We start from the raw sequence: 23,694 nt of genomic DNA on the forward strand, positions 1-23,694 counted from the left end.
AAAAGAGTTCCACACCTCCTCATCGATGATGCATTGCACGAACTGCACGTACTTCTGGACGCCTTGTGATTCTGGGTTTTCCCGAGGCTTGGCTGAAGCTTGTATCGTTTTTTGTCCAAACTCTGCCGCCAGGTCAGGTCAGGTCAGACCAGGCCTCATCTCATCTCATCTTCTTTCTCTTCCGGATCTGGACTTGTTTCCTCCTTTCGTCTCTCACGCAACATTCTTCTCTCATATACACTCACCTGCTTCGCACAAATCACCACTCAATCCTCTCTTATCCGTCCTCAACATCAGCTTCTTCACGCTTGTCTCAGACCCCCCTGCATTGCGCCATCCGATCACAGTCCCTCTCACTCGCATTCTTTGGATCCACTAGCCGGGCAACTAGCTGCGAGGCCAACAACCGCACCGGCTCTTGACGGAAGACCCTCTGTTATTCCCTGGCTGAGGCGTTTATCTAGCCCCACTGCTATCAAGTTTAGGCGCTCTCGGTGGCATAGGACCGAAACCGAAGCGACTTGGGAGTTTTTTTTGCACGGAGAAGTCGTGGGTCGCTCAGCTCTGGGTGTGTGTGTCAGAGGCGAGGGAAAGGAAAAAAGGAAGCAAGGAAAAAAAAAAAAACCGTCTGGGTGGTAGCGCAGCGGCGCGTGGCAGGTCAGCCCATTGAATCCTAGTGCCAACGATCGTCTTGTCTGCGCTTTCGGCGTTTCCACCTCTTATTGATTCTCGCTTGGATTTTTCCTCTGTCTTACTCTTTTTCTTCCTTCATACCATCTCTGTTGTTATTTGTTTTTCCCCGACCTTGGGTTGTTTTCTTGGCCGCTGTTATCCTGTTGCGGTCTTGCAGCCCTAAACCATGCCTTCGTTTAATCCCTTCAACGCGGTGACAGGACGTCATAGCTACAGCCTATTCGATGTTAGGTGAGTTTTATCTTATCCTTATAGCTCTGGCGCAACCACCATTTGGCATGTTGGGAATATGCCCACTACCTTATGCCAATTCCTTCTACGCCTTTCAGCCTATTAACTCTGCTTGATTCTTAGGTTAGACGATGATTTCATCGTTTTCCGTGGCAACGACCAGGAGTCCTCTGGACAGCTCCTCAAAGGCGTCGTGGTACTATGCCTGTCTTCACCACTTCGCATGGAGGACGTCCATCTACGTCTGATTGGAACCCTCCGCCTGCAGTATGGAACCTCAGCCCACCATTCACCTTATCAGTGTGTATAATTTCTAACTTTATCATCCGTTTTCACAGTTGGTCTGATCCCGGATCTAGCACACCCGGTGTGACGGGCCAGAGAGTCGACCGAACGGTCAACATCCTCGACCACAGATGGCCAGCCTTTGTCGGCACGCACGGCAAGAGCATGACGCTCCCCGCCGGAAACTATGAATATCCGTTCGAATATACTCTACCTGGAGACACTGCCGAAAGTGTCGAGGGCATCCCCGAAGCATCCATCACATATCGACTCAAGGCCACCGTCAGCCGCGGCAAATTTGCCTATGACCTGCACGCTTACAAGCACCTCCGCATCATCCGAACACTCGAGCCTGGCGCGCTTGAATTCCTGCACGCAATGAGCGTCGAGAACATCTGGCCCAACAAGATTGAATACTCCATTGTCATCCCCCAAAAGGCCGTAGTCTTTGGCGGCACCATTAACATGGAGATGCGATTTACCCCGCTACTAAAGGGTCTGGAATTGGGAGACATCACTGCCAAAATGGTCGAGATACGAGACTGCTTCATCCAAGGAGCTACTGGCCTCAACATGCGAGAACACCGAACAGAGCGAGACGTTGCATCTTGGAAGTTTGCAGTGGACCGCGAGGAGCATTGGCATGACATGATTGAAGACAGTGGACAGGAGGGCTGGTTGCTGACCAAACCGCTTGAGCTGCCCAAGAAACTGCGCCAGTGTATCCAGGATCTGAATCACCATGGCATCAGAGTAAGACATAAGATTAAGCTCACTGTCGCTCTCAAGAACCCGGACGGACATATTTCTGAGGTGAGTGTTTCACGGCGATGGGGCTGTGGGTTTTCGGCAAGGTGAGACATTGGCTAATGCGCACAATAGCTACGAGCGACTCTCCCGGTTTCTATCTTTATCTCACCCAACATTCCATTCGACGAGCAAGGCAACCTGGTTAACCAAGCTCCCGGAGGCGCGACCCTTGAACAGGACCTTGGATCAATTGCGCCTCCCGGATATGGCGAACACGTACTCGACCAGCTTTACGATGAAGTGGATGTAACCGGGTTTCAGACACCAGCCGTCCATTCTGGATTCAACAGCCCCTTTTATGGACACTCCCGGACGGGCTCCTCCGAAAACCTGGCAGCATTTTCTCTCAGCGCGGCTATAACGCCAGCTGCGCTTTCGTCTAGGCTGGCAGACGTCTCGCTAGATCCATCGCAGCGAAACAGCTCATATCAATCCGTCCATAATGCGTCCGGCAGAGCCTCACCTACGCACGGATCAAGCCATGCATCTCAAAATTCTCAAACCCCAGCTCACCTGAGCCGAACGAACAGCGAAGAAGAAGAATCCAGCGCCAGGAGCTCAGGGGAGCGGGCTCAGGTAGACGTTGCAGAATTCGCCGAGCTGAACCGAGTGCCAAGTTATTCGACAGCAGTCAAGACACCTGCACGATCTCGCACCCAGACAAGCGCCTTTGTTCCCGACTACCAAACGGCTCTGAGCGCTCCTCGGACACCGCCAAATCTTGAGCCCAGCAACGGCAATGACACTCTATCGACTATAACCGAGCACACAACCGGCGAGGGGCATTTGCAACATGTTGCCAGAGCTTTATCGCCCCCCATGGCCCGATCTCACTCGGATGACACAACGTCGCACAGGAGATCTCTTCTCTTCCGCGCCAGAGACCAGACTGTCGCAGAGTAAATCTCTTTGACAATATACAATTTTGCACCACGAAGCGATTTAATCATACTTTCTCATTTTCAGAACTGTTTAAAGTCAAGCAACTGCTTTTGTTCTATACTCTACTTTATTCCTTTTGGGCGGGTTTCACACGGTCGGTCGGATTGTTTATTCAGGCGTCAGCGATTACAAGTTGGAATTCAGGATACAGCACATAGACTTGGGCTTTCAGCGGTTTAGAGGGTATCATCGCTTTTTTGTTTTTCTTTTTCTCTGTTCTATTTTTTCTTTCTTTCTCTTTTTTCCTTCTAGATATACGGATATTGTACTGGCGAATTGGCTGGGGACTATTGTATGACGAAAATACCCATAAGCTTTCAATACAGCAATGGTGAGGAGGCTGATGTATTCAATATTATCTCTGCCGAGAGCATTTCCATCTTCCTCGCAATCAATCAATCCATGCTGAGTGACAGTGTTTCGTACGGCTTACCCCACAAGCTACGTTTTTACTTTGGATGAGGCGTCAGCCTCTTATTGTCCAGGGGCAAAACTCTACTTATGCAGGGGACTAGTAATGCTAATTGGCCGTCTTGCCTCTCATTGGGCGGATGAGGTTACTGCACTGTGTCTGACGCAATCAACAGGCTGCGGTTGCAACGATGTACATATGTTGCGCAAGCTGATCGAGTTCCACGATGCTTGAGTCGTTGCAGAGCGTCACTTTTGGCACCCGACTTGGCGGGGCAAGAAAAGGGTCCTCTGAGACAAACTTTGGCTTGTACCCATTACGTCACGACTGAGACTAAGTCTCTGGACTATTTGAGCTAGAGGCCGTAAATCAAGATTTGGAGGGGGCCTGGAACATGCAGCATCTTGATAGAAGAAAGCTCATTGTTTTGAAGAAAAAAGCGACAAGAGGCGCTGGAAGAGTTGAGTCAATGGCAAATACGAGTACGGAGAGTCTCGTACCTGTGCTTCGTATCCCCCTAACCCCAGCAAAGTTACCACGAATAAGTTGCAAACCCCCCACTCTGCAGAAAAGTGACACGATGACCTTCGTTTTGCCTGCATGGTGGCTTTGTGGGGAGAGAAAACCACAGGCGGCAAAACTAACTGAGTGATGGCAAGTCAGTAGGCAATGACTGTGTAGGCACTTACATCATCTGAACCGAAACACTGTGATGTACGACCATGATCACCGCCAAAGCTGCTAAAACACATGGGCGCTAGCAGCCCGGTGGCGGCTCTATCTCTGCTTTTTTTCTTCAATGGCCCGATTTTAAGAACGTTCCTACTGCAACGCCGTGGAGGACCCTCCCGGCTAACGCCATTGCAGTTAACATGTGTGACTAGGGAGGTGGCATCCCAAAGACGAGCAGGCCAATCAACGGCGACTCTGTCCACGCATCTTGTCCCTCATTGACTGCAACCTCCCAAGCCAAGCCAAAACCAGATCGGTGACGCTCCTTTTGCTCTAATTTGATCTCCTCAGCTTGCGCTCCTTGCTATATCTTCTCACTTTTTCAACTTCTCCTGATTCTACATCTGGGGAACCTAGAAGATCGAGCCCTGTATTTTTGAGTCCATATTTTTTAATTCCTGTATTCTCTCATTCTTCTTTGCCTTCTATTCATTTCTTTTTTCCTTTTGCGCGGACTCCACGATATACCCCCCTTTTAAACTCAGCCGGAAGAGCTCCAAACTAAAACTCGAAACAGTCGTTTCTCTGTTTACACGATGGCCGCTGCTGCTTCGCCAACTACCACTGCGCTGCCGTCGCGTGCTACGACGGGATTGAGCGATGGTGCTATTCCCGAGGCGGATCCCAATACTGTACGTGGCGCAGCATGAGCATAATGCATGGCGGGGAGGAGACCTTGAATTAATGCAATGACGTGAGAACTTGTGGCTAACATTCTTCTTTTTGTTTCGCAAATTGGTAGACCTCTGGATTGCTTGCAGAGCGCTTGCAGGCATGGAAACACATGGTGGGATACCTCGAGGAATATGTCGAGGCGGTGGAAAAAATTCACGGCCGCCAGGCAAAGGAGTACGAGAAGGTCCTAAAGGTGCGCGATGAGCCCCTGATTCCGGTTTGATTCTTCCTTGCGCAGGCGACTGACATGGTGAATATCTGAGCAGACCATCTCGAACCCGCTCCGTGAGGGCCACCACTTCGACCAGAGCCTCGGGGGTGTGGCCGGCTTCTTCGAAAACATGCGCACTAATACCCAAGCCATGATCAACTCCAACCTGGAGACCGAGAAGAGCATCAAGGGCTCCGTCCTGCCCATCCTCGACCGTCTGCACAAGGAAATTAAGCACAAGGCCAAGGAACTCGCCAGCGGCGCGCAGGCGGGGGCCAAGGAGGTCGAGAAGCTGCGCAATGTGACGCAGAAGCACATTGAGCTGCTCGGCCAGCGGGCCGCTGCGTTCGACTCCCACGGCGCAAAGATCGACTCCCACGACGATCCGTACGTCGTTCGCCGCGGCGTGACGCACCGCCTGAACAATCAGGTCATTGCCGAGAACAACCACCACAACGACCTCGTCTCTGTGCAGAACAACTTCCGCACGTTCGAGTCGCACGTCCTCGAGGTCGTCCAGCAGGCCATGGAGGCGTTCACGCAGCTCGCCGGCGGTCAGGGAGAGAAGATCCGCGCGCTGCACAATGACATGCTCGGCACGGTCCAGTGCATCCCGCGCGAGTTTGAGTGGGCAAACTTCTCGCAGCGCTTCGCGGACAGACTCGTCGACGCTAACGACCCCCCGCGCTCTGTTGAGGCCATTCAGTTCCCTAACATGGAGCACGCCTCGACAAAGACGCTGATTGAGGGGTCACTGGAGCGTAAGTCGCGCAATAAGCTGTCGTTTGGCTACTCGACCGGCTACTATGTGGTTACGCCTTCCAAGTTCTTGCACGAATTCAAGGACTCGGACGATACTCGCACCGATCCCAAGCCCGAACTGTCTCTTTACCTCCCCGATGCTGTTATTGGAAGTCCTACCGGCGACAAATTCACCATCAAGGGCAAGGATAAGAGTGGCACGCTGAGCAGCAAGCTCACTGGCAGCTCCGAGCTGAACTTCAAGGCTCACACCCCTGCCGATGCCCAGAGATGGTTCCAGGTCATCCACGGCCTCATCGGGTCTACTACCGTAGCGGCTGGCTCGGCTCCTACATCCCCTGTGACGGCGACCTCGCCTACCATGACCGCTCCGGCAGGCGCAGCGGCCGGAGGAGCCGCGGTTGCTGCCGTCGCTGGAGCCAAGTCGGAGGTTACTGAACCAAAGTCGCCTGTTGCAACGACTTCGTCGGCCGAGAAGCACCAAGCGCAGGAAGTTGGCATTACGGGCGTGACGTCGGAAGAGAAATCTGCGGCTGCTTAGTATGTGGACGGAGGTTGGGAGTGGTCAAAGATTTCAGAGGCAGACTGAGTGAAGGAGCGAGGAGTTTTCTTTTCCATTTTTATATGATATCCTGTGAAGAGTGAATGGGGCAGTTTGTGATGTGTATATCTACTATTAATGAGCGAGAGGGGGGCTAAGTTAGGTGTTATGAGTTCTGATGGGATGTTGAATTGATATATGAGTTAAAAAAATATTTCTTATGTAACTGGAGTGGTATCGTGAAATCTTAAAAGATATCTCTATGGCCTATTCCATAATACCTCTACCTACCTAGGTATGAAATATTACTCTTTACCAGTCTAACGTCGCTTTTTATCCCCATACATTGCAAATTTAGAAAAAAAAAAAAAAAAAAAAAAAAAAGGAAATACATATCAATCGCTCTCCCGTATGCTAGTTGTGTATGCCTTAAGACTTCAAAGCCTTTGTGTGTACATCATAACTCGTCCATTTTCCGCTTCTTCTCCGCCCTCAAAACGGCCTTGTGCGTCTTAGTATGATATTTCACATCATCCGGATAGAGAGGATTCCAGACGGTATTGCAGATTTTGCATTCCGAGAAGGCGGCCTGGGCGGAGATGTTGAGCGTGGTCTGAATAGAGGGCGGGGACGGTTTCTTTTTCGGCTTGGTGGTGGGTTTCTCTGTTGGTGATGGCGATGAGGAGGAGGATGAGCTGATGGTATCTTTGTTTGATGATGTCGCTTCCGGTGTGACGGCGGGGGCATTGGAGATTGTGCTTTTGAGAGGAGGGCGGCCGCGGCGTTTGGGAGGGGCGTGATTGTCTGTCTCTTGTGATGAAGATGATGATGATGATTGATCGGATGGTTCGTGTATGGTGGTGGCTTTAATTTTGAGGAGTCGAGGTTTTCGTTTTGCGGGCTGTTTTGGTTTCAGAGATGACTGCGGAGAAGGAGCGGGTTCTTCCTCGGGGGGTGAATCTTGCGGCTGTTGCGATGGCGCTGCGGCCTTGGGGATTTGTAAAGCTGGCTTGAAGTAGCTCAGGATGGATCCCCTTTTAAGAGACTCGCCAGTTTTATCGGTCTTGTTGTTCTGAGCTGAGGTATCTTGCTCATGAGCTGCCTCTGATGCGCCTGCTGCCGTCGTATTATCGTTGGACTTTGTGACGCCATCAGGTGGCGTAGACTTGTCCCGTCGCTGCTGTTGCTCCTCTCGTGGTGCTGATAACCGTGCTTTTTTAGACAGTGGCTCACTTTGCGCCTCTGGCGTTGATGTTTGTCTGCCGTATGTACGGAGTGGCTTGTCTCTTTTGCGGAGGTGATGTAGTCCTGGCTTGGTTCTGAATGAATCTTCGGTAAGCAAAAAATGTGTATTTAATTAATGGAAATTCTGGTGATGAATTTTTTTTTTTTAAACAAAAAGACTGACATTGAAAACTCGGGCGAGGAATTCACCATGGCTGCTCCAAAACGAACTCGCACGTGTGACTCGGATTCTCAATGATAAAATTAAGTGTCATTCAATAGAAAAAAAACCGGCATCCAAGAATTGCGAATACAGAAAAAAAAAAAAAAAAAAAAATATGATCGTATTGCTTTGAGATATAGCACAGGGCTAGCGAGGATCCTGAAAATGTAAGATGTTGGCTTAAGGGAGCGCTGGAAAAATAGTAACACAAAATAGAGGCCCAGAGCTCACGGCAGTTCTCGAGAATTGGCCCCACGCAGACGCGTCGAGACGCGACGGCGAACACTTTACGCGATGTCACATGCATCCACTTTCTCTGCAGTTCACCGTTGAGAGCTTTGGCTCTGCTCTATCCTGCTAGTACTACTACTAGTAGGAAGAGTCTAAGCTCTGAAAAAGTTACTTTGTAGCTAAAGTAGGCTTACAAAGAATTAATGAAATCGCTGTATTGCATTCTGAAGGTGGAGTGTTTTCCGACTGACAGCTTATACTAGGAGTAGCGACAACTCGAGTCTGCGGTTAAGGCACAACGCAAACATCACAAGGCCAAAAGTACAAATGTATACAGATGGATGAATTAACAAAACGCTTGTAAATAGTGTACAAATAATATGCATACAACGAAAATATCAAGACTCTGGGCCTTCTGTTGCCGAGACCGTCGGTATCCTTCTCCTTACTGATTCGTCCTCTTCGCCTTTGCTCCGTAACAAGACACTCTTGTCACCGCCATCATCTCCTTCCTGTCCCACAACCCAGGACTGGACCACTTCTTTGATCTCTTTGACAGCACCTTGTTTACTCTTCGCCTCTCCCATCCTCCACATGTAGCTTGAATAGACAGCCACTTCCGCGATGGCAACCACTATGCTGCCGCCAAGCGTCAAGAACACTCGAGACGATAGGCTCCACCACCGGCCGGCAATCCATAACGTAGCCGCAACTCCAACAATGCTGACGAGGAAATTGATGATGAGCATTACTTGACGCTGCACCTCGTTGTATGTAATTTCGTCGTCGCCAAGGTCTTCTGCTTTGGAAGGTCGGTTGGCCTCTGCAAAGGCATGGGCGGCGTTGGGAAATCGGTTTTGGAATGTCTCGAGGGGAGGCGGTGGATTGACCATGCGTTCGTAGGCGCGGGCATCTTCTTCGCGGCGAAGCCGGGCCATGAGAGCTTTGTATTCTTCAGACTAGTGATGAAAAGGCAATTGTCAGCATATTGGTGGTTGGTCTTGGTTTACATGGCTCGGAATTGAAACTCACCGGCTCTGGTTTTGGTGGCGGAGGAGGGATGTAGACGTGAGATCCTTGAAGCAGCTGCTCTAGACTATATTTGGGCTCTGAAGCCTCTGTAGCCCTGAGCCTCCTGTAAAGGCCGACTATATCGCTGTGGGAAATGGGGTTGCCAACGGCTGGCTCTGTCGATGATGAAGCTGCGTCATTGCTCTGATCCCGGCTTGCCTCGTTGCTGTATTCGTCTGCTGTGCCCTGGTCGTCTGCTTTGTGCGGCTCTTCCACCTCCTTTAATGCGTCCACAATGGACGGCGTCATTGTTAAAAGCACCATGATGGCCTGGAGAGCGTTGCTCTTTCTTTATGGTGTCTGTAGATTGGTCGGCTCAATCCATGAGCCCAACGGATACGCAGCTCGGCCATAAGTGGGGCGCGGCCGCTTGCAGGTGGAAGCTTCAATAGGCTATCGGTTCGCCAAGGCCTCAGGACGCAAGGCGGGCGTTCCGGAGCTTTACGGAGCGCTAGAGGACAGCTACAGCGCTGTTGTGCAGTAGCATTACAGGGCTTCGAGGCCCCTGTAGGCCCAGGCGTGCGGCGCTGAAGGCCACCGGCCAATGACCAGCTGCGACCGGTCCCGGTTCAGCCCCTCAGCTCCATCAGAAAGTCCCGCCAAACGGCTGCGCAAAAGTTTCGGAAGGCTGGATTCGAGCTGGACGGGCGCTCAAAACACCAGACGAAGGAATCTCCTCATCTCAACGGCCGATTGAACCGCACGACTTTGCGGCCCTTCACCAATCCTCGATTTCTCTCAATTAGCGTCTCGAACGCTGTGAGACACTGTGCGAGTCGCCGCAATCAGGACCTTCCCGCCAGCATCCGCCGCCTCCCTCGATTGCCGCAACCTGATCTGTTCGCAGATGAAGCTCCGTGCGGGAGCTTCGGCGGCGCTGCGCGATGCAGTCGCCGGCCGAATGGGAGCATCGACCTGCATTCTCTGCCAGCGACCCATGATTTCGAGCTCTGGCCTGAGGGTCCTGGGCGCACAGCAAGCCGCGCTGCACTCGAGCGCGAACCGAAACTCAGCATGGGCTGCCGCCGTCCAGGTGGCCTCCAACATGGTGGGCAATGTTGCCAAGCGAGCGGCCAAGGATACCATGACGATTGACCCTCTGCGAACTGTCGCCAAAGAGATGAAGTTTCTGACGGGCAACATCCGCAAGCTGCTGGGATCAGGCCACCCCGCCCTCGACCGAGTCGCAAAGTACTACACGCAAGCCGAGGGCAAGCATGTTCGGCCGCTCATCGTCCTGCTCATGTCGCGGGCCACGCATCTGTGCCCCAAGAGCCCTCTCCATGCCGCTCCCGAGACGTCAAGGGGAATTGATACGTCACTATCCCCGCTGCAGATTCTCAGCGATGTCAACCCAATGTCAAGCACAACATCGTACGAGAACGAATTGGCCGAGTCGGCAAACCTCGATATCCTCCCGAGCCAGAGACGGCTCGCAGAAATCACGGAGCTGATCCACACTGCATCTCTGCTGCACGACGATGTTATCGACCACTCTGTTTCAAGGCGCGGTGCGCCGTCGGCCAACCTGGAGTTTGGCAACAAGATGGCTGTGCTGGCGGGTGATTTCCTCCTGGGCAGGGCCTCTGTTGCGCTGGCACGACTACGTAACGCCGAGGTTGTGGAGCTGCTGGCTACTGTCATCGCCAACCTGGTTGAGGGCGAGTTCATGCAACTGAAGAACACGGAGCGCGATGAGCGCAGCCCCAAGTGGTCGGAAGAGACCCTGAGCTACTACTTGCAGAAGACGTACCTCAAGACTGCCAGTCTTATTTCCAAGTCTTGCCGAGCAGCTGCGCTTTTGGGCAACGCTGACCAGCACACCGTTGAGGCTGCCTATTCGTATGGACGCAACTTGGGCCTGGCTTTCCAGCTTGTCGATGATATGCTGGACTACACCCGGACCGGCAAAGACTTGGGAAAGCCCAGTGGAGCGGATCTGGAGCTGGGTCTGGCGACAGCACCCCTGCTGTTTGCCTGGAAGCAGATGCCGGAGCTTGGTGCTCTCGTTGGGCGCAAGTTTGCCCAAGAGGGTGACGTTGAAAGGGTAAGTTGCTTATATAGCCTATCGTACATATCAAGTTAAATTCCATAACCTGACATGATTTATAGGCTCGCCAATTGGTGCTTCAGAGCGACGGTATTGAGCAGACCCGAGCTCTCGCTTATGATTACTCTGAGAAAGCGATTGCTGCCATTGCCGACTTCCCCGATAGCGAGGCCAAGGATGGACTCATTGAAATGGCTCACAAGACGATTCAGCGCCAGAAATAACCAATTTCAAGAGCATTAAGGGTAAACCACACTCAACCACAATACTGATATAGCATGCATCACGAAGAGAGCGCACTATTGATACGGCGCCTTGTACCACTATTCCACTCACTGGGCGGAGAAAAACGTGTAATGAGAGAAAGACCAAAAAAGAGGACAAAAGGTTGGCCGAAAAGAGGGGATCTGGTACGGTGTTTAACTAAGAAGAGTCATTTTCCGCCTTTATTACATTTTTTTATTCTGGAGACAGGAAAGGGAAACAAAAAAAAAGGAGATCATTTTATCTATGGAGTACGCACGTATGCAGATGTTGATAGAAAAAGGTCGATTATTTGTTTAGAAGGTGGGAGACAAAAAAAAAAAAAAAAGAAGAAAAGTTAACGAGAGACAAAAAAAAAGTGTAGACAAAAGTTGTGCAACACGAGAGGAGAAACTAAAATAAACATTGCGATTGGATATTCTCATGGATGGCTGCCTGAAGTGGGCAACTTGGGGGTGGACGGGTTGGATTGGAGTAGAGGAGCATTGAATTGAAAGCGGTGTCTACTGCAATAAAACGTCCCATTTGCTTATTCTCATGCTCGTTTGTCTGTCCATCTCCTATAGAGAACATGTGGAGAGACGACGTGGTATATCGTGATTGGAAGCGCATACATGCATGTAGTATCTGTGCCTTATTACTACGTGGAGGATGCCTGAAAGGACAGTTTCACGTATGATGCGATTTTTGGGCATGAGTTGCAACTTGAGCACCGAGAAGGCATATACTTTATGAACATGGTTGACGGCGGCATGGAATTTATAGAGCTCATGGCTCAAAGCAAAAACAATCAATTTGGCCTGCCTACTTGAAATGACCCAGATAAACACAGAACAAGCTCTATATTACTATCTCAAATAGAATCAAAGTCAAATAACCATATAAATATAAAATAGGAAAAAAAAAAAAGATTCAACGAGACTGGCCGGCAAAATGCAAAAGGCCCCTTCTTTAAATCGGAGACAACAAACCCCCATTCACATCAATGAACCAAACCGAACCACTATTGCCTCAGTGGGCACTGCCAGATGGCATCCCCATATCGGCCCTCTTCATCGGCCGGATCCTCCCCCCGTTAATTTGATTCCGATATGCCCCCTTGACATCTCTGCCTTCTGCAGTGAGCATATCCATCCCATCCCATCGGCCGGGAAGGGCGGGCGGTGCTGGAGCTCTCCTGATGGAGCCGTGCACCACAATCTCAACGCCGTTGACCTGAGCTCCTGAGCCGTATTTCTTGCAGTCCTTGTAAAGGTAGCGTCCCTGAGGGCTCTGCAGCTCCTCCACGCCAGTGTCACAGACGAAGACGAAGCCGTTGATCTGGTCCACGCCAGCATCGGCCCTGCAGTTTGTGTACTGAGAGATGGGCAGATGCTCCCCGGCCTCGTTCATCATGTACGGGAATATGGCCGCGTGGGGAGAATTCTCGGCCGTCCATAGGCCGGGCGATCCAATGGCGAGGTTGGGAAACACCTGGGAGTTGGGTGAGGCGTAGGACGTTGGCGACATGGCGTCGAGCATTTCTGCGGGAACGGGAGGGCTGTGGAAGGGGCCTCGGAGGGTGCTTTGCAGCACGACGTCGGTCTCTTGCTCGTTGAAGGGGCGGACATCCGTGTGGTCTGGACACATTGTTGGTTGAAGTGGGAGAGTCTGAGATGTGACGGTTGCAGTGTGGGATTATCCGCGAGAGAATGTGGCAGAGGTGAATGACTGTTTGCTTGAATCAAGATGAGAGGATGGAGTAGACGAGAGATGTGTATGTATGAAAAAAGATGAGTGCTCTGAGGAAAGAAGTTGCTCTCAAACGCAGGAACTCTCGGGGTATTTAACATGTTCTGAGGAGCATCAATCAGTCACTCACTCTCTTCATGCATCCCAGCGATCACTTCCCCCTCCTCGAGGGGAAATACACATTGGCTCAACCAGTGAGACCTCTGACATCAAACGACAGGCCCCAGCTTTCCGGGGCGCGTTATGCGGCACGTTGGACCTGTCACAATTATGTTTGGGGCACCTCCAAAGTGGGTTGCTGTGATGGAACATGCTGCTAATTTAGCTGCGATCGGGGGCGGCGGCTATCGTTGTCACTAGTCGCTTTGCGTTGTTTTATTTGGGGCCTGGGGTTGTAAAAACAAAAGCAAGTCTAATTGCTCCTCCCCCTCCTTTCCTCCCCGGCTGCTGGAAACGGTGAACTGGGCTGGCCACGCATGATAAATGCTGATACAACATCTGGCTAGTAGCTTGTTCGTTAAGAGAGCTATATGAAGAGTTTTTATCATTGTCATATATCTCGCACTTGAGATTATTAGATGCTGTGCTCCTCTTTGGGATAAGTGACATCTCAGTTTACTCGTGTAGGAAACTGTCAGCGTACAATTGAGATAGCGAGCCTTGCCATTCATCAGTCGTTCCAGGAGGGGTAAAAAGAGAGCAAGGGTCCAATAGTGTCACTATAGAGAGCGTGAGTCGTAAATGAGAGACATCTTAACTAGACGGTCAGATCCATGTCTCAGAAGGCACCCAAGCCAAGGAATAGTAATGGCCGCAGCCAAGACATAGTCATTGCTAGGCTGGATATGGAATCAGCGTGAGTTAAGCATATTCACGCAATTCACGTAGCAAACAACTGACAGAATCACCTCATTGTTTCAACCACAGCCAGGCTCTCTAGGCGTCATTCGGATATATGGGAATAGTTTGATGTCGTTGAACGAGGTTACGAGGAGATGTGTATAGATCTGCCCAAAAGGTTAAGAAAAGATGAGCAGCCTAGGACTTCAGCTTCAATGTCGGTCGAGGTTCCTACAGTGGTCGACCAGAGTTAGGAAATAACAAGACAGTTGCAGCGGCACTAATGTGTTGAGAGGTCAAGATAAATTCCTGCAAAAGCATTAGTATTTGTCTCTGCCTGGTCAGCCCAAGACAGTTCAGTTGAAGCAAGATACATATTTGGCGCTATTTTGTTTCCATATCTTGTTCACATGTGACAGATATTTGTCAGTTTGAGACACGACCACTTGCACAAGCCTCATTTACATCTGAATAGCTGTCACGTTTGAGTTCCCCGGTCTCTTTATTGGCCAATAAAAGCGTTCTTCGGTGACAGCTTTGAACATGTATAGCCCGGGAGACATCCCTTTGGACAAATACACGGGCTGTAACATAGTTTGTCGGGGGGCTGGTGCTTCATAGTTGAGCGGACCGCTCTGGTTCGTCATCGACAATACAAGCGTAACTTTCTCCTTGGTAACTCTTGTAGCGAGTACCTATAAGTAGCGCTGGTGCGAGAAAATAGGCACAAAAGATTCAGCCTCTAGTGGCAATCAATAGCAGTCATTCCTAGCATATATGCATATTCATGCGTCGTCAATAATTGTCTACACCGTCAGTAGAACTTATTGCTATACGATATATTACTCAGTAATGTACGTCTCTCTTGTGTGAATTTAATTCATTCAGAAGCACTTGCTACCGTGAAGTGGCTTCCCACTCCTCTCTCGTGTGGGGAAGGGGGAAAGCAAATAGGATATCATCCGAGCAAGTTCAGTAACCTGGCTTGACTAAAACATACATTAACGGGTGTGGGACAGAAAAGACTAATCCAATCTCTGAGTCTCTCAGAGAGTGTATGGGCCTTCCAGGGGATCAAGCTGGTTGGCGCGGTAGTAGTAGTAAGTTAGCTGCAGCAAGCGAATCAGCCTCAGCCTGCTTTTCATATGCTGCCTAAGCGATTCCCTCACATGCTTCTTTTCTTTTCCTTTTATTGACACATTGTTTTGAGCGGGGCTTGTCAAAAATCTCCCTTACATCAACCGTAGGTTATGCTCAGACAGGCCTTTAACTTTCGACCGGGAAACACTGCGAGCTGTCTCACAACCTCGTATCTTGAGGCCATGGGGTAACAGAGGGGAGAGAGCTGAGCTGAAAGACGATTCGACAAGAATACGACAGACGGTCGGCGGTCATTGGGTGTGCAGTGAGGATATGATATGGTTTAGCGAACTGTGCTTTATGCGCGGCTTTGCGTGAATATGTTAGGCCTTGCGCATTTACTCTTTCACAGGGCTTCAAACCGATACAGGTTAGATAGATAGCATGAGTGTGTGCTTTGTTCCTGAGCTGCATCAAACTGTTGGGGATCAGATCGTTGGTATGAAGATGCTCTGTTCTATCTCTTATACTCCATCCGGAGCGACAGAGTTGAATATCCAATACGAAGTACTACGCCGGTGGTATATGAAATGCACTTACAATAGGCGCAGCTACTCCTAGTTGAGGCAAGGCGAGTGTCGCGCATGTGGAATCCCCTCTTTTTCCTCTTCTTGTGGAATCGTGCCACGCTCGGCTATACGGTCCATTTATCCGAAATATCAACCACTGAATGTACTCCGTAATAGAGCTGATATTCAGCCACGCCGCCATTCTCCTGTGGCGCAAGCCCCGACATCCGGAAGACCCTGAGCTCCACCGCTGATAACGCCTTTGATAGCCGTGCTCTCGCTTATCGTCAATCCCGACTCCGCCGAAGTCGTTCAGTTTTTTTCGCGATTGTTGGCGCCGGTCGAGTAACTCTTACTCGATCGAATGCTGATTGGCCGCGCGCAACCGCAGCCTGCCACCCATGGCCATGCGATCCGATCTTTGTCCTGGCTGCTCTGGCCCATCGGGCGAGGCCGATAAGGGTGGGCCTTCGGTTTTTTTCCTTTGCCTTCTCTCTGATTGTTAGTGATCTTCGGACTTTGCGAATCCCTTCATTTTTTATAATTTTTTTTTTTTCCGTTTCGCTTTTTGCCGCTATGGAGTGAAAATTTTGCAGTTGCGCTAGGAGACCTGCCGCAGGAGGAAACAGCGAGTTAGTTGGCCGGTAGATAGACCGAATCCCAGGTTGAGACCGTGCAATACCAACATCTCCGGCCACTTAGCCACTCTTATCTACCGCTCGCCCCGTATCATCGCGACTTGAGATAAGGCCAGCCCGCCACTATCCACCAGATGGCCTAGACTGCTTCAGGAGTGTCATCGGGCCCGGCCGACGATGCGGTTGCCTCACGCAGGCCACCTCCTTCTCTCCTCTCCTCTCCTTTTCTTCTTATTTCGTATTTCCTCTTGCTTCTCCTCTCCATCAGTAGTTCGTGAAGTTATCGTACTCTGGCTGCGCGCCTCGTGTTACTGTTTCTCGTCGTGAAGGCCTCTTAGAAGTAGCGGTGTCTCGCTCCCAAGAGCCCATCTCGCCTAACCCCCACGACCGCAGCGCCCTCAAGGATCCCCACGGTCTGTAGTCCTCACGATGACCGTTACTCACACCTCCAACGTCGGACCTCTCAACGTGCTCGTCTCGACTCGAGCAGTCCTCACACTTCCGGATAACTCCCTCGTCATCTCTCCGGCCACCATATGCGTATCCCCCGAGCTCGGCAAGATTGTCTCTGTTGTGCCGGAGATCCTCCCTGCCTCCGCCTTCCCTCCCAGCGCTACCTATGTAGACCACTCTCCCAAGCTGTTGCTTCCCGGCCTCGTGGATGCCCATGTCCACCTGAATGAGCCTGGCCGCACCGAATGGGAGGGATTCTGGACCGGTACCCGAGCGGCGGCGAGCGGCGGCGTCACCACAGTCATTGACATGCCGCTCAATGCCATCCCTCCAACAACTACTCTCCAAGGATTCGAGGAGAAGCTCAAGGCCAGCCGCGGCCAGTGCTGGGTAGACGTAGGCTTCTACGGCGGAGTCATTCCCGGAAATTCAGACGAGCTGAAGCCACTCGTCGAGGCCGGCGTTAGAGGATTCAAGGGCTTTCTTATTGAGTCCGGCGTTGACGAGTTTCCTGCCGTGTCAGCCAAAGATGTTGCATTGGCCATGGAAACTCTCAAGCACGAGCCGACCACTCTGATGTTCCACGCCGAGATGATTCCCCCTATTACCGACTCGGTTGGAGACGCCGTCCAGACGTCTGATCCTCCTGCCGCTCCCAAAGGCGAATTGACCGCCTACAGCACATTCCTCGAGTCACGACCACCCTCTTTCGAAACGTATGCCATTGAGGAAATTCTTGCACACGCCCATATCGCTCCGTCGCTGCACTTGCATATTGTACACCTGTCGGCGACGCAAGCGATCCCCATCCTCAAGGCGGCCCGCCAAAGGGGCATCAACATCACCGCCGAAACCTGCTTCCATTACCTAGGACTTTCGGCGGAGGAGATCGAAAAGGGTGACACCAGACACAAGTGCTGCCCTCCTATCCGCGAGGCCAACAACCGAGATGGTTTGTGGGAAGAACTGGTGGCCGACGACTCTTGCATTCGGACCGTCGTATCCGATCACTCGCCTTGCACTCCGCAGCTGAAACTGCTTCCCGATCACCTCGAGCGGCCCTCGATGCCTCATTCGGATTCTGCCATTGACATCAATGGGCCCAAAGACGCTGTAGCTGGCAAGACCATAGCCCGTGGCGATTTCTTCGCTGCTTGGGGTGGCATCTCTTCCGTCGGTCTTGGTCTGCCTATTCTGCATACCGCTGCCAAGAAGCGCTCCGAATCTTCCAAGGCGCCAACCATCACGGACATGGTTCGCCTCTGCTGCCAAGCGACCGCCGAGCAGGTTGGTCTGTCACATCGCAAGGGCGCTCTGAAGGTTGGCATGGACGCTGACATCTGTGTTTTCGACGACACCCACACCTGGACTTTTACCCAGGGCGACATGCGCTGGAAGAACCGCTGTTCACCTTGGCAGGGCCACGAATTTACCGGTCGCGTTATGGAGACGTGGCTTCGTGGTCGTAAGGTGTTTGATTTGAATGCTCCCGGCGACGGCTTTATCGAGGGCAAGCCATTTGGCGAGTCCATCACCGAGAAGAGAACTTTTTGAACGACATGAAAAACGATTCTATGATTTTGTCAAGGCATTTTGAAAGATGAGAGTATGGCATATGCATGGACGGCTAGAGAGATAGATGGCATAATTCGGTGCGTAGCGGGCGGGCGTTCTGGGCATCTTTTACCTTGGGCATACCAATGTTGTACACGACTGCGATGATTTTTTTGTTTTTGATGGCGCAACGTCCTTGCTGACATTTTGTTTTGGGAGTATAATGTTGAGGTAGTAATAATATTCCATTAATGAACCATCTAAAGAGCGCAGAACTCTACAAACATATGTGCACGTTATGCACCACTTGTGCTTTGAGACATTTTTACCAAATGTTTGACGCCTGACCGAACTTTGTAGTGGAGGTTGAATGAAGCAGCTGGAGAGACGCAAGGGAGGCGAGGGTTCTGGATAATCATTCGCTGATGTGTCTCTGGGTGGACATGACGTCAGCCAGTAACGTTGTAATACGATGATGCGATTTTTGCTAGAGGCTGTGGCTGAAAGACGATGGATTCTGGAATGCACTATTGAGAAATGCTTTCAATAGGACAACGTTGGAGTAACGTAATGTCCTGAGTGCGGTTTGGAGCATGCTGACGGGCGTCGGGAATGTTCGATGGCGGATTAAAGATGGGCCTGTATCGATACGAGGGGCCGAGACATGTGCATGTTCGCGGGTATACGGATATCAATTTAGAATTACTACTATATCTACAGTATCTACATCGTGCTACGCGATTGCTTCCAAGTATATACAGTGAAGAAAATAAGTTGCACATCTCTCTCTCCGTCTCTCTACTTCCTGGAGCTGCTCCATCGTGCTCTCGCCAGTTTCAGCAAAAGCCAGGCCAACAGCCGATATACAACGACGCATCCCGCCAAAGCTGCCACGTTCACCACCGGATTGTCGTCGAAATCATACAGCTGAAGCACTTGCTTACCTGTTTCAATTGGGCACGTACCATCTGCAAGCAGCTGCTCCGGTTTGCAGTAGAATTTCTCATCGCGAAGGGCATAAGGGGCGATGGCGCGCAGAGAATACTGGATAGGCGAGAGGTAGTTCAACGCCTTGAAGGCCTTTGGAGCATCGATAGAAAGGATACCAGCCATGGCGTTAGCAATTGAGAGGAACATACCCATGATGTTGACTGCGAAACCGATGTGGCTGACGACAGTATTGAACATGATGCCAAGGCTTTCGCCACATGAAACTATACCAAAACAGCCAAATACTGAGACAAAATACATGGTTGCTGTCCTGGGAAGACCGACAGCGAGACACATTAAGATGCCGAAAATCAAGCAGCTGAGAATCTCAAAGGGAACTTCGAGGATTGTATAAGAAAGCAAGAATGCATCAACACTATACACTCCATCGTCGTCTTCTCGATAAAAGACATCTCGTTCGGTTGGATAGATGGCCACGTTCTGCAGCATTCCGACAAAATAAAAGGCACCGACTTCCTGAATGTAACCCATCCAGTTTTGCACTGCATAGTAGTCATGATGCAGCGGTGCAAAGAAGAGGGCGAAGATGATGGCCAATCCCACCACTTGCATCGTGCGAGCCATGATGAGCTGAGGCTGGCGGCGTGTGTTGATGGCGGCACGATGTAGGAGTAAAGGTAAGGCGGTGGTGAGGGAAGCTGGTTCGTGGACAAGGGCGCCGAGTTCTGCTGGCGTTGAAAGATTGGCTTTATTGAAAGATTTACGTGGACGTTCCGACTCTTTCGACGCTACTATGTTGATATCATCATGGGATGTCTTCTTTTCGTCCATCTCATCGGTCTCAATAATCCCCGGAAGTCGAGACATATCTTCTCCCGATGAGTGTTTCTTCCAGTGCTCGATGAGTTTTCCCACTCGCTCCCTGCTCTCTGCCTCTCTATCATCTCGTTGCAGATCGACGGTAATCATGTCCAAGGCAAAGTCCGCCGGGTTTGAGTGTTGCGGACACTGGTACCCCTGCCTGCTAAAGTAATTAAGCATATCCTTCGCAGGACCAGCATAGGCTGGGGAGCCGCCACGAGCGAGGAGCAGTACATTGCCAAAGTGCTTGAACAAATCTGATCGGGGTTGATGAATGGTAAGAATGAGCGTTCTGCCTTCGTTTGCAAGACCCTGCAGAACTTCCATTATCGAACTCGCGGTGAACGCGTCCAATCCAGACGTTGGCTCGTCAAGGAGGAGTATTCGAGGATCTGTGAGAACCTGTACAGCAATGGATACCCTCCGCTTCTCTCCTCCTGAGATACCTTTGACCAAATCATTACCTATCAGGTTATCCGCACAATCTTTCAACCCCATCTTCATGAGCACCTCCTCAGCGCGTTGGTACTTTTCCTCTTTGCTCATAAAGGATGGCAGTCGCAGTGCAGCGGAAAATCGCAACGTCTCACGAACCGTCAATGAGGGCAAAAGAGCATCGTCATCTTGGCAGACATAGGAGCAAACAGATCGAACAACCGAAGCGGATGGAACTGCGCCGTTGAATGACATTTTCCCAGACGGACGATAGTGAGTGCCAATCGAGTTGCGCAGTCGCAGTGCCATTGAATTGAGAAGCGATGTTTTCCCACTTCCAGACGGGCCCATAATGATATTCAGAGTACCAGCCTGAAAATTCACATTTATAGGCTGAAGAATATTCTTGCGTGGCAATTTCTTGCCATTTAATGCTCGTTTATCGAGATCTAAAGAGAAGTTTTCCAACTCGACATCAATGGTCCGAACTTCTGCAATAGATCGTGCTGTCATCTTCTCTTTTCCGGCTGACAAGTCTGTATCTGAAACTCGTGATCGAGCAATGGTCATTTCGACTTTTATATAATGCAGCCCAATAGCTGATAAGATGAAGAAAAAGACGACAAATGATGCAAGACAGACAATAGGGCGTGCAACCCAATTTCTGGGGAAGCCAAGGGAAGACATGATGAATTCTCCGGTATACTGAAGACAGGCTGGATTTGAAGGGCCACCCGACTCAGGGCAGTCGTAAAAACTTCCTTGGAACTCATTTCCACAGTATGCTCCAAAGGTATAAAACTATTGTGGTATCGTTAGCTCCCAACTTTCTCCAAGGATTGATCGCAATATGCATAAAGCCGAAGGGAAAATTACTCACCGACCAAGTAATCCATTTCAGCCACCGAACGTAAACCGGGATAGTATTACTTTGTATGAACATACCGCATGCCATACTCTGCATTGTGAAGGCAAAATTGGCAATCAAACTGGCCCCAGGGAAGTGCCTCACCGCCACCACGCATGTAAAAGCACACATGACGCAAACATAATGGTTGACAAAGCCGATACTAAAGAAAGTGAAGAATTTTTCGGCATTATGATCGAATCCAGCCATGAAATATAGGATGAGAGAAAACAAGAATGGCACCGGGAAATCCTCTGTAATGAGACGGGCCAACCGCCGAGATAGGATATACGGTACAGCATCGACGCAGTGCTCTGATGACTCGCGATCGAATGTTGGGATGTCGATGGTTAAGCGATACGTTTCGAACATGAGAATCAAGTAGCCTTGAAGACCAGTGGCGATATAGAGGAGGCCTTCGCGAGATCGAATACCAGCCTGATCACGGCCGAGATTGAAAAACAAGTAACCAACCACAACTCCCATGATGACAGCTTCCAACAGAGATGCCGTCATGCCGAGAGGATCTCGGTATGTGACTTTCAGAGTCCGGTCCGTCAGGATTCGTACTTGGCGAAAGAACCCTGCATGCCTCGCCGCCTGCGGGCGCTTCTTGCGTTTCCCCATCACGGCAATGTCTTGTATAGGTGGAAATCGACTTTCGCTTTCTACCTTCCATGCCGCTTTCAGTCTCTCGAGGCGAGTTGAAGTTTCTTCTTCTAGCTCAGTGGTGCGATTGTCCACGGCAGCAATGTCAATGACGAATTCTGCAGGGTTGACGAAAAGCGGTAGTTGATATCCAAGCTCCTTGAACCAAGGGAGACATTCAGAGACGGGTCCGGAGAATACGGGGCTGCCCTTGGACAAGATGGCCAGATTGTCGAATAGATCCCAAATCTCTGATCGGGGCTGATGGATTGTGGTGATGACGGTTCTACCCTTTTGTGCCAATGATTTTAAGGTTCGTACAAGTTGGAATGCACTTGTTGCGTCGAGACCAGTGGTCGGCTCATCGAGGAATAGCACGGATGGGTTTGCCAAGAGCTGGACACCAATGCTCACACGTCTCTTCTCACCTCCGGAACATCCACGGTGTTGGCTATTTCCTATGCGAGTGTTGGCACACTCTTTGAGGCCAAGCTCACGAATGACTTCTTCGACGACCCTCTCGCGTTCTTCAGTACTGGTTGACGAAGGCAGTCGAAGGTCGGCTGAATATCTCAAGGTCTCTCGAACGGTTAGAGTCGGTAACAGGATATCCTGCTGCATAACATAGGCATGTCGGACACTATTCACGCCGACCCGGCCGTTGAATGTTGCCAGGCCCTGCTGACTGAGTCTGGAGCTTACAACTCTCTCGGCGAGGTTGTTAAGCAGTGTAGTCTTGCCGGAGCCACTGCCGCCTATGATGGCCGTCAGTGTCCCGGGCTTGAAATTGGCATCGACTGAGTGCAAGAGGGTCTTGATGCATGGTGCAGCCTTCAACTTGGCGGAGAACAGCTCGGGATATGTAGAAGGGTCAAGCCATGAGGGAGAAGTATCAACGGTGATTGTAAGTCCCCGAATCTGAACATCGGTAGGCTCGACATCGTCGAGAGATAGATTCGCCGCGTTGGCGATGGAGAAGCGGCTCTGATCGAGCTTGTTGTGGTTTAGGGGCACATCTGTAGATACATCCGTTGTGCTTGCAAGCTCCGCCTTCTCCACATCAACTGCGGCGACGGGCCCAACACCATGCTCTTTGCTTTCATCAGCTAGAGCCATGGCTCAAGGACGCGCGCCACACGGCTCGAAGTTTCAAAAAGGTGGCTTGATGGCTAGTCAATATACGGGCATGTTGGCAATTGTTGGAAATGTCTGTATGGCTGGAAAGCAAAATAGGATGCTGACAATGTTTGACCCAAATAACCGGAGACGGTTGCGCCACAGCTTAATCCCAGCTTATTAACTAGGAAAATCGTTCGTGTGTCAGAGTGATGGAAACTCAAAGCTGAGACCAAGGCGGCGGATGGATGGCTGATCTTTCCCAAGAGATTCAAATCGGCCCCCTCTTGGAGGACAAAAAAAGAGATGGAAAACAAAAGACACGGGCAAAAGCATGAGATAGGCGATATGGCCGTTATTTCATGCTCGGATTTGGCCAAGCATTCTGATTTTGTGGATCTGATCCCCTGTGACCCCCAACGGAGAGTGTGTGACGGAGCAATCCGAACCCCGAAGTTTAGTTCATGCAGTTTTAAATCTCACGACTCCTTCGAAGGATGGCTAATTTGTTCTCTAAACAGCTACTTGAACCTGTATTTGGAGTTGGGCATAAA

At 50.7% G+C, this 23,694-nt stretch overlaps 9 protein-coding genes across 9 annotated transcripts; 5 read left to right on the forward strand and 4 right to left on the reverse strand.

Annotated features, from left to right (window-relative positions):
• Positions 1 to 25: 25 nt before the first annotated feature.
• TrAFT101_002689 (uncharacterized protein) lies at positions 26 to 379 on the forward strand (the record flags this gene model as incomplete). Its single annotated transcript, XM_066126673.1, has 1 exon — positions 26 to 379. The coding sequence occupies one exon, from the start codon at positions 26 to 28 to the stop codon at positions 377 to 379; it is 354 nt and encodes a 117-aa protein (XP_065982777.1).
• Positions 380 to 859: 480 nt separating this feature from the next.
• Positions 860 to 2,922, forward strand: TrAFT101_002690 (uncharacterized protein; the record flags this gene model as incomplete). The annotated part of the gene is made up of 4 exons (XM_024903444.1): positions 860 to 924; positions 1,048 to 1,191; positions 1,263 to 2,022; positions 2,092 to 2,922. 4 exons carry the CDS (start codon positions 860 to 862, stop codon positions 2,920 to 2,922), a joined length of 1,800 nt encoding a protein of 599 aa, XP_024763812.1.
• Positions 2,923 to 4,107: 1,185 nt separating this feature from the next.
• TrAFT101_002691 (uncharacterized protein) lies at positions 4,108 to 6,603 on the forward strand. Its single transcript, XM_024899503.2, has 3 exons — positions 4,108 to 4,737; positions 4,848 to 4,973; positions 5,047 to 6,603. The coding sequence occupies exons 1-3, from the start codon at positions 4,642 to 4,644 to the stop codon at positions 6,292 to 6,294; spliced, it is 1,470 nt and encodes a 489-aa protein (XP_024763813.1). The 5' UTR covers positions 4,108 to 4,641; the 3' UTR covers positions 6,295 to 6,603.
• A 15-nt stretch (positions 6,604 to 6,618) lies between these two features.
• Positions 6,619 to 7,786, reverse strand: TrAFT101_002692 (uncharacterized protein). The gene is made up of 2 exons (XM_024903445.2): positions 7,703 to 7,786; positions 6,619 to 7,613 (listed from the first exon to the last, which is right to left on the reverse strand). Exons 1-2 carry the CDS (start codon positions 7,729 to 7,731, stop codon positions 6,752 to 6,754), a joined length of 891 nt encoding a protein of 296 aa, XP_024763814.1. The 5' UTR covers positions 7,732 to 7,786; the 3' UTR covers positions 6,619 to 6,751.
• A 527-nt stretch (positions 7,787 to 8,313) lies between these two features.
• Positions 8,314 to 10,468, reverse strand: TrAFT101_002693 (uncharacterized protein). The gene is made up of 2 exons (XM_024904976.2): positions 9,005 to 10,468; positions 8,314 to 8,931 (listed from the first exon to the last, which is right to left on the reverse strand). The coding sequence occupies exons 1-2, from the start codon at positions 9,305 to 9,307 to the stop codon at positions 8,371 to 8,373; spliced, it is 864 nt and encodes a 287-aa protein (XP_024763815.1). The 5' UTR covers positions 9,308 to 10,468; the 3' UTR covers positions 8,314 to 8,370.
• TrAFT101_002694 (uncharacterized protein) lies at positions 9,632 to 11,968 on the forward strand. The gene is made up of 2 exons (XM_024909503.2): positions 9,632 to 11,090; positions 11,156 to 11,968. Exons 1-2 carry the CDS (start codon positions 9,891 to 9,893, stop codon positions 11,315 to 11,317), a joined length of 1,362 nt encoding a protein of 453 aa, XP_024763816.2. The 5' UTR covers positions 9,632 to 9,890; the 3' UTR covers positions 11,318 to 11,968.
• Positions 11,969 to 12,368: 400 nt separating this feature from the next.
• TrAFT101_002695 (uncharacterized protein) lies at positions 12,369 to 12,986 on the reverse strand (the record flags this gene model as incomplete). Its single annotated transcript, XM_024899352.1, has 1 exon — positions 12,369 to 12,986. One exon carries the CDS (start codon positions 12,984 to 12,986, stop codon positions 12,369 to 12,371), a length of 618 nt encoding a protein of 205 aa, XP_024763817.1.
• A 3,174-nt stretch (positions 12,987 to 16,160) lies between these two features.
• TrAFT101_002696 (uncharacterized protein) lies at positions 16,161 to 18,627 on the forward strand. Its single transcript, XM_024899504.2, has one exon. It carries the CDS (start codon positions 16,645 to 16,647, stop codon positions 18,220 to 18,222), a length of 1,578 nt encoding a protein of 525 aa, XP_024763818.1. The 5' UTR covers positions 16,161 to 16,644; the 3' UTR covers positions 18,223 to 18,627.
• Positions 18,628 to 18,897: 270 nt separating this feature from the next.
• On the reverse strand, positions 18,898 to 23,486 carry TrAFT101_002697 (uncharacterized protein). The gene is made up of 2 exons (XM_024903446.2): positions 21,350 to 23,486; positions 18,898 to 21,270 (listed from the first exon to the last, which is right to left on the reverse strand). Exons 1-2 carry the CDS (start codon positions 23,138 to 23,140, stop codon positions 19,021 to 19,023), a joined length of 4,041 nt encoding a protein of 1,346 aa, XP_024763819.1. The 5' UTR covers positions 23,141 to 23,486; the 3' UTR covers positions 18,898 to 19,020.
• Positions 23,487 to 23,694: the final 208 nt, after the last annotated feature.

Source organism: Trichoderma asperellum, chromosome 2 (genome assembly GCF_020647865.1).
Source record: "Trichoderma asperellum chromosome 2, complete sequence".
Taxonomy (NCBI): Eukaryota; Fungi; Ascomycota; class Sordariomycetes; order Hypocreales; family Hypocreaceae; genus Trichoderma; species Trichoderma asperellum.

Coding starts and splice junctions, on each gene's coding strand:
- TrAFT101_002697 (XM_024903446.2), bottom strand. CDS start 23,140: ATGGCTCTAGCTGATGAAAGCAAAGAGCATGGTGTTGGGCCCGTCGCC. Junction 21,271..21,349: donor TGAAATGGATTACTTGGTCG/GTGAGTAATTTT, acceptor ATACCACAATAG/TTTTATACCTTTGGAGCATA.
- TrAFT101_002696 (XM_024899504.2), top strand. CDS start 16,645: ATGACCGTTACTCACACCTCCAACGTCGGACCTCTCAACGTGCTCGTC.
- TrAFT101_002694 (XM_024909503.2), top strand. CDS start 9,891: ATGAAGCTCCGTGCGGGAGCTTCGGCGGCGCTGCGCGATGCAGTCGCC. Junction 11,091..11,155: donor AAGAGGGTGACGTTGAAAGG/GTAAGTTGCTTA, acceptor CATGATTTATAG/GCTCGCCAATTGGTGCTTCA.
- TrAFT101_002692 (XM_024903445.2), bottom strand. CDS start 7,731: ATGGTGAATTCCTCGCCCGAGTTTTCAAT. Junction 7,614..7,702: donor TCCTCGCCCGAGTTTTCAAT/GTCAGTCTTTTT, acceptor AGATTCATTCAG/AACCAAGCCAGGACTACATC.
- TrAFT101_002693 (XM_024904976.2), bottom strand. CDS start 9,307: ATGGTGCTTTTAACAATGACGCCGTCCATTGTGGACGCATTAAAGGAG. Junction 8,932..9,004: donor CGCCACCAAAACCAGAGCCG/GTGAGTTTCAAT, acceptor TTTCATCACTAG/TCTGAAGAATACAAAGCTCT.
- TrAFT101_002691 (XM_024899503.2), top strand. CDS start 4,642: ATGGCCGCTGCTGCTTCGCCAACTACCACTGCGCTGCCGTCGCGTGCT. Junction 4,738..4,847: donor CCGAGGCGGATCCCAATACT/GTACGTGGCGCA, acceptor GCAAATTGGTAG/ACCTCTGGATTGCTTGCAGA. Junction 4,974..5,046: donor AGTACGAGAAGGTCCTAAAG/GTGCGCGATGAG, acceptor ATATCTGAGCAG/ACCATCTCGAACCCGCTCCG.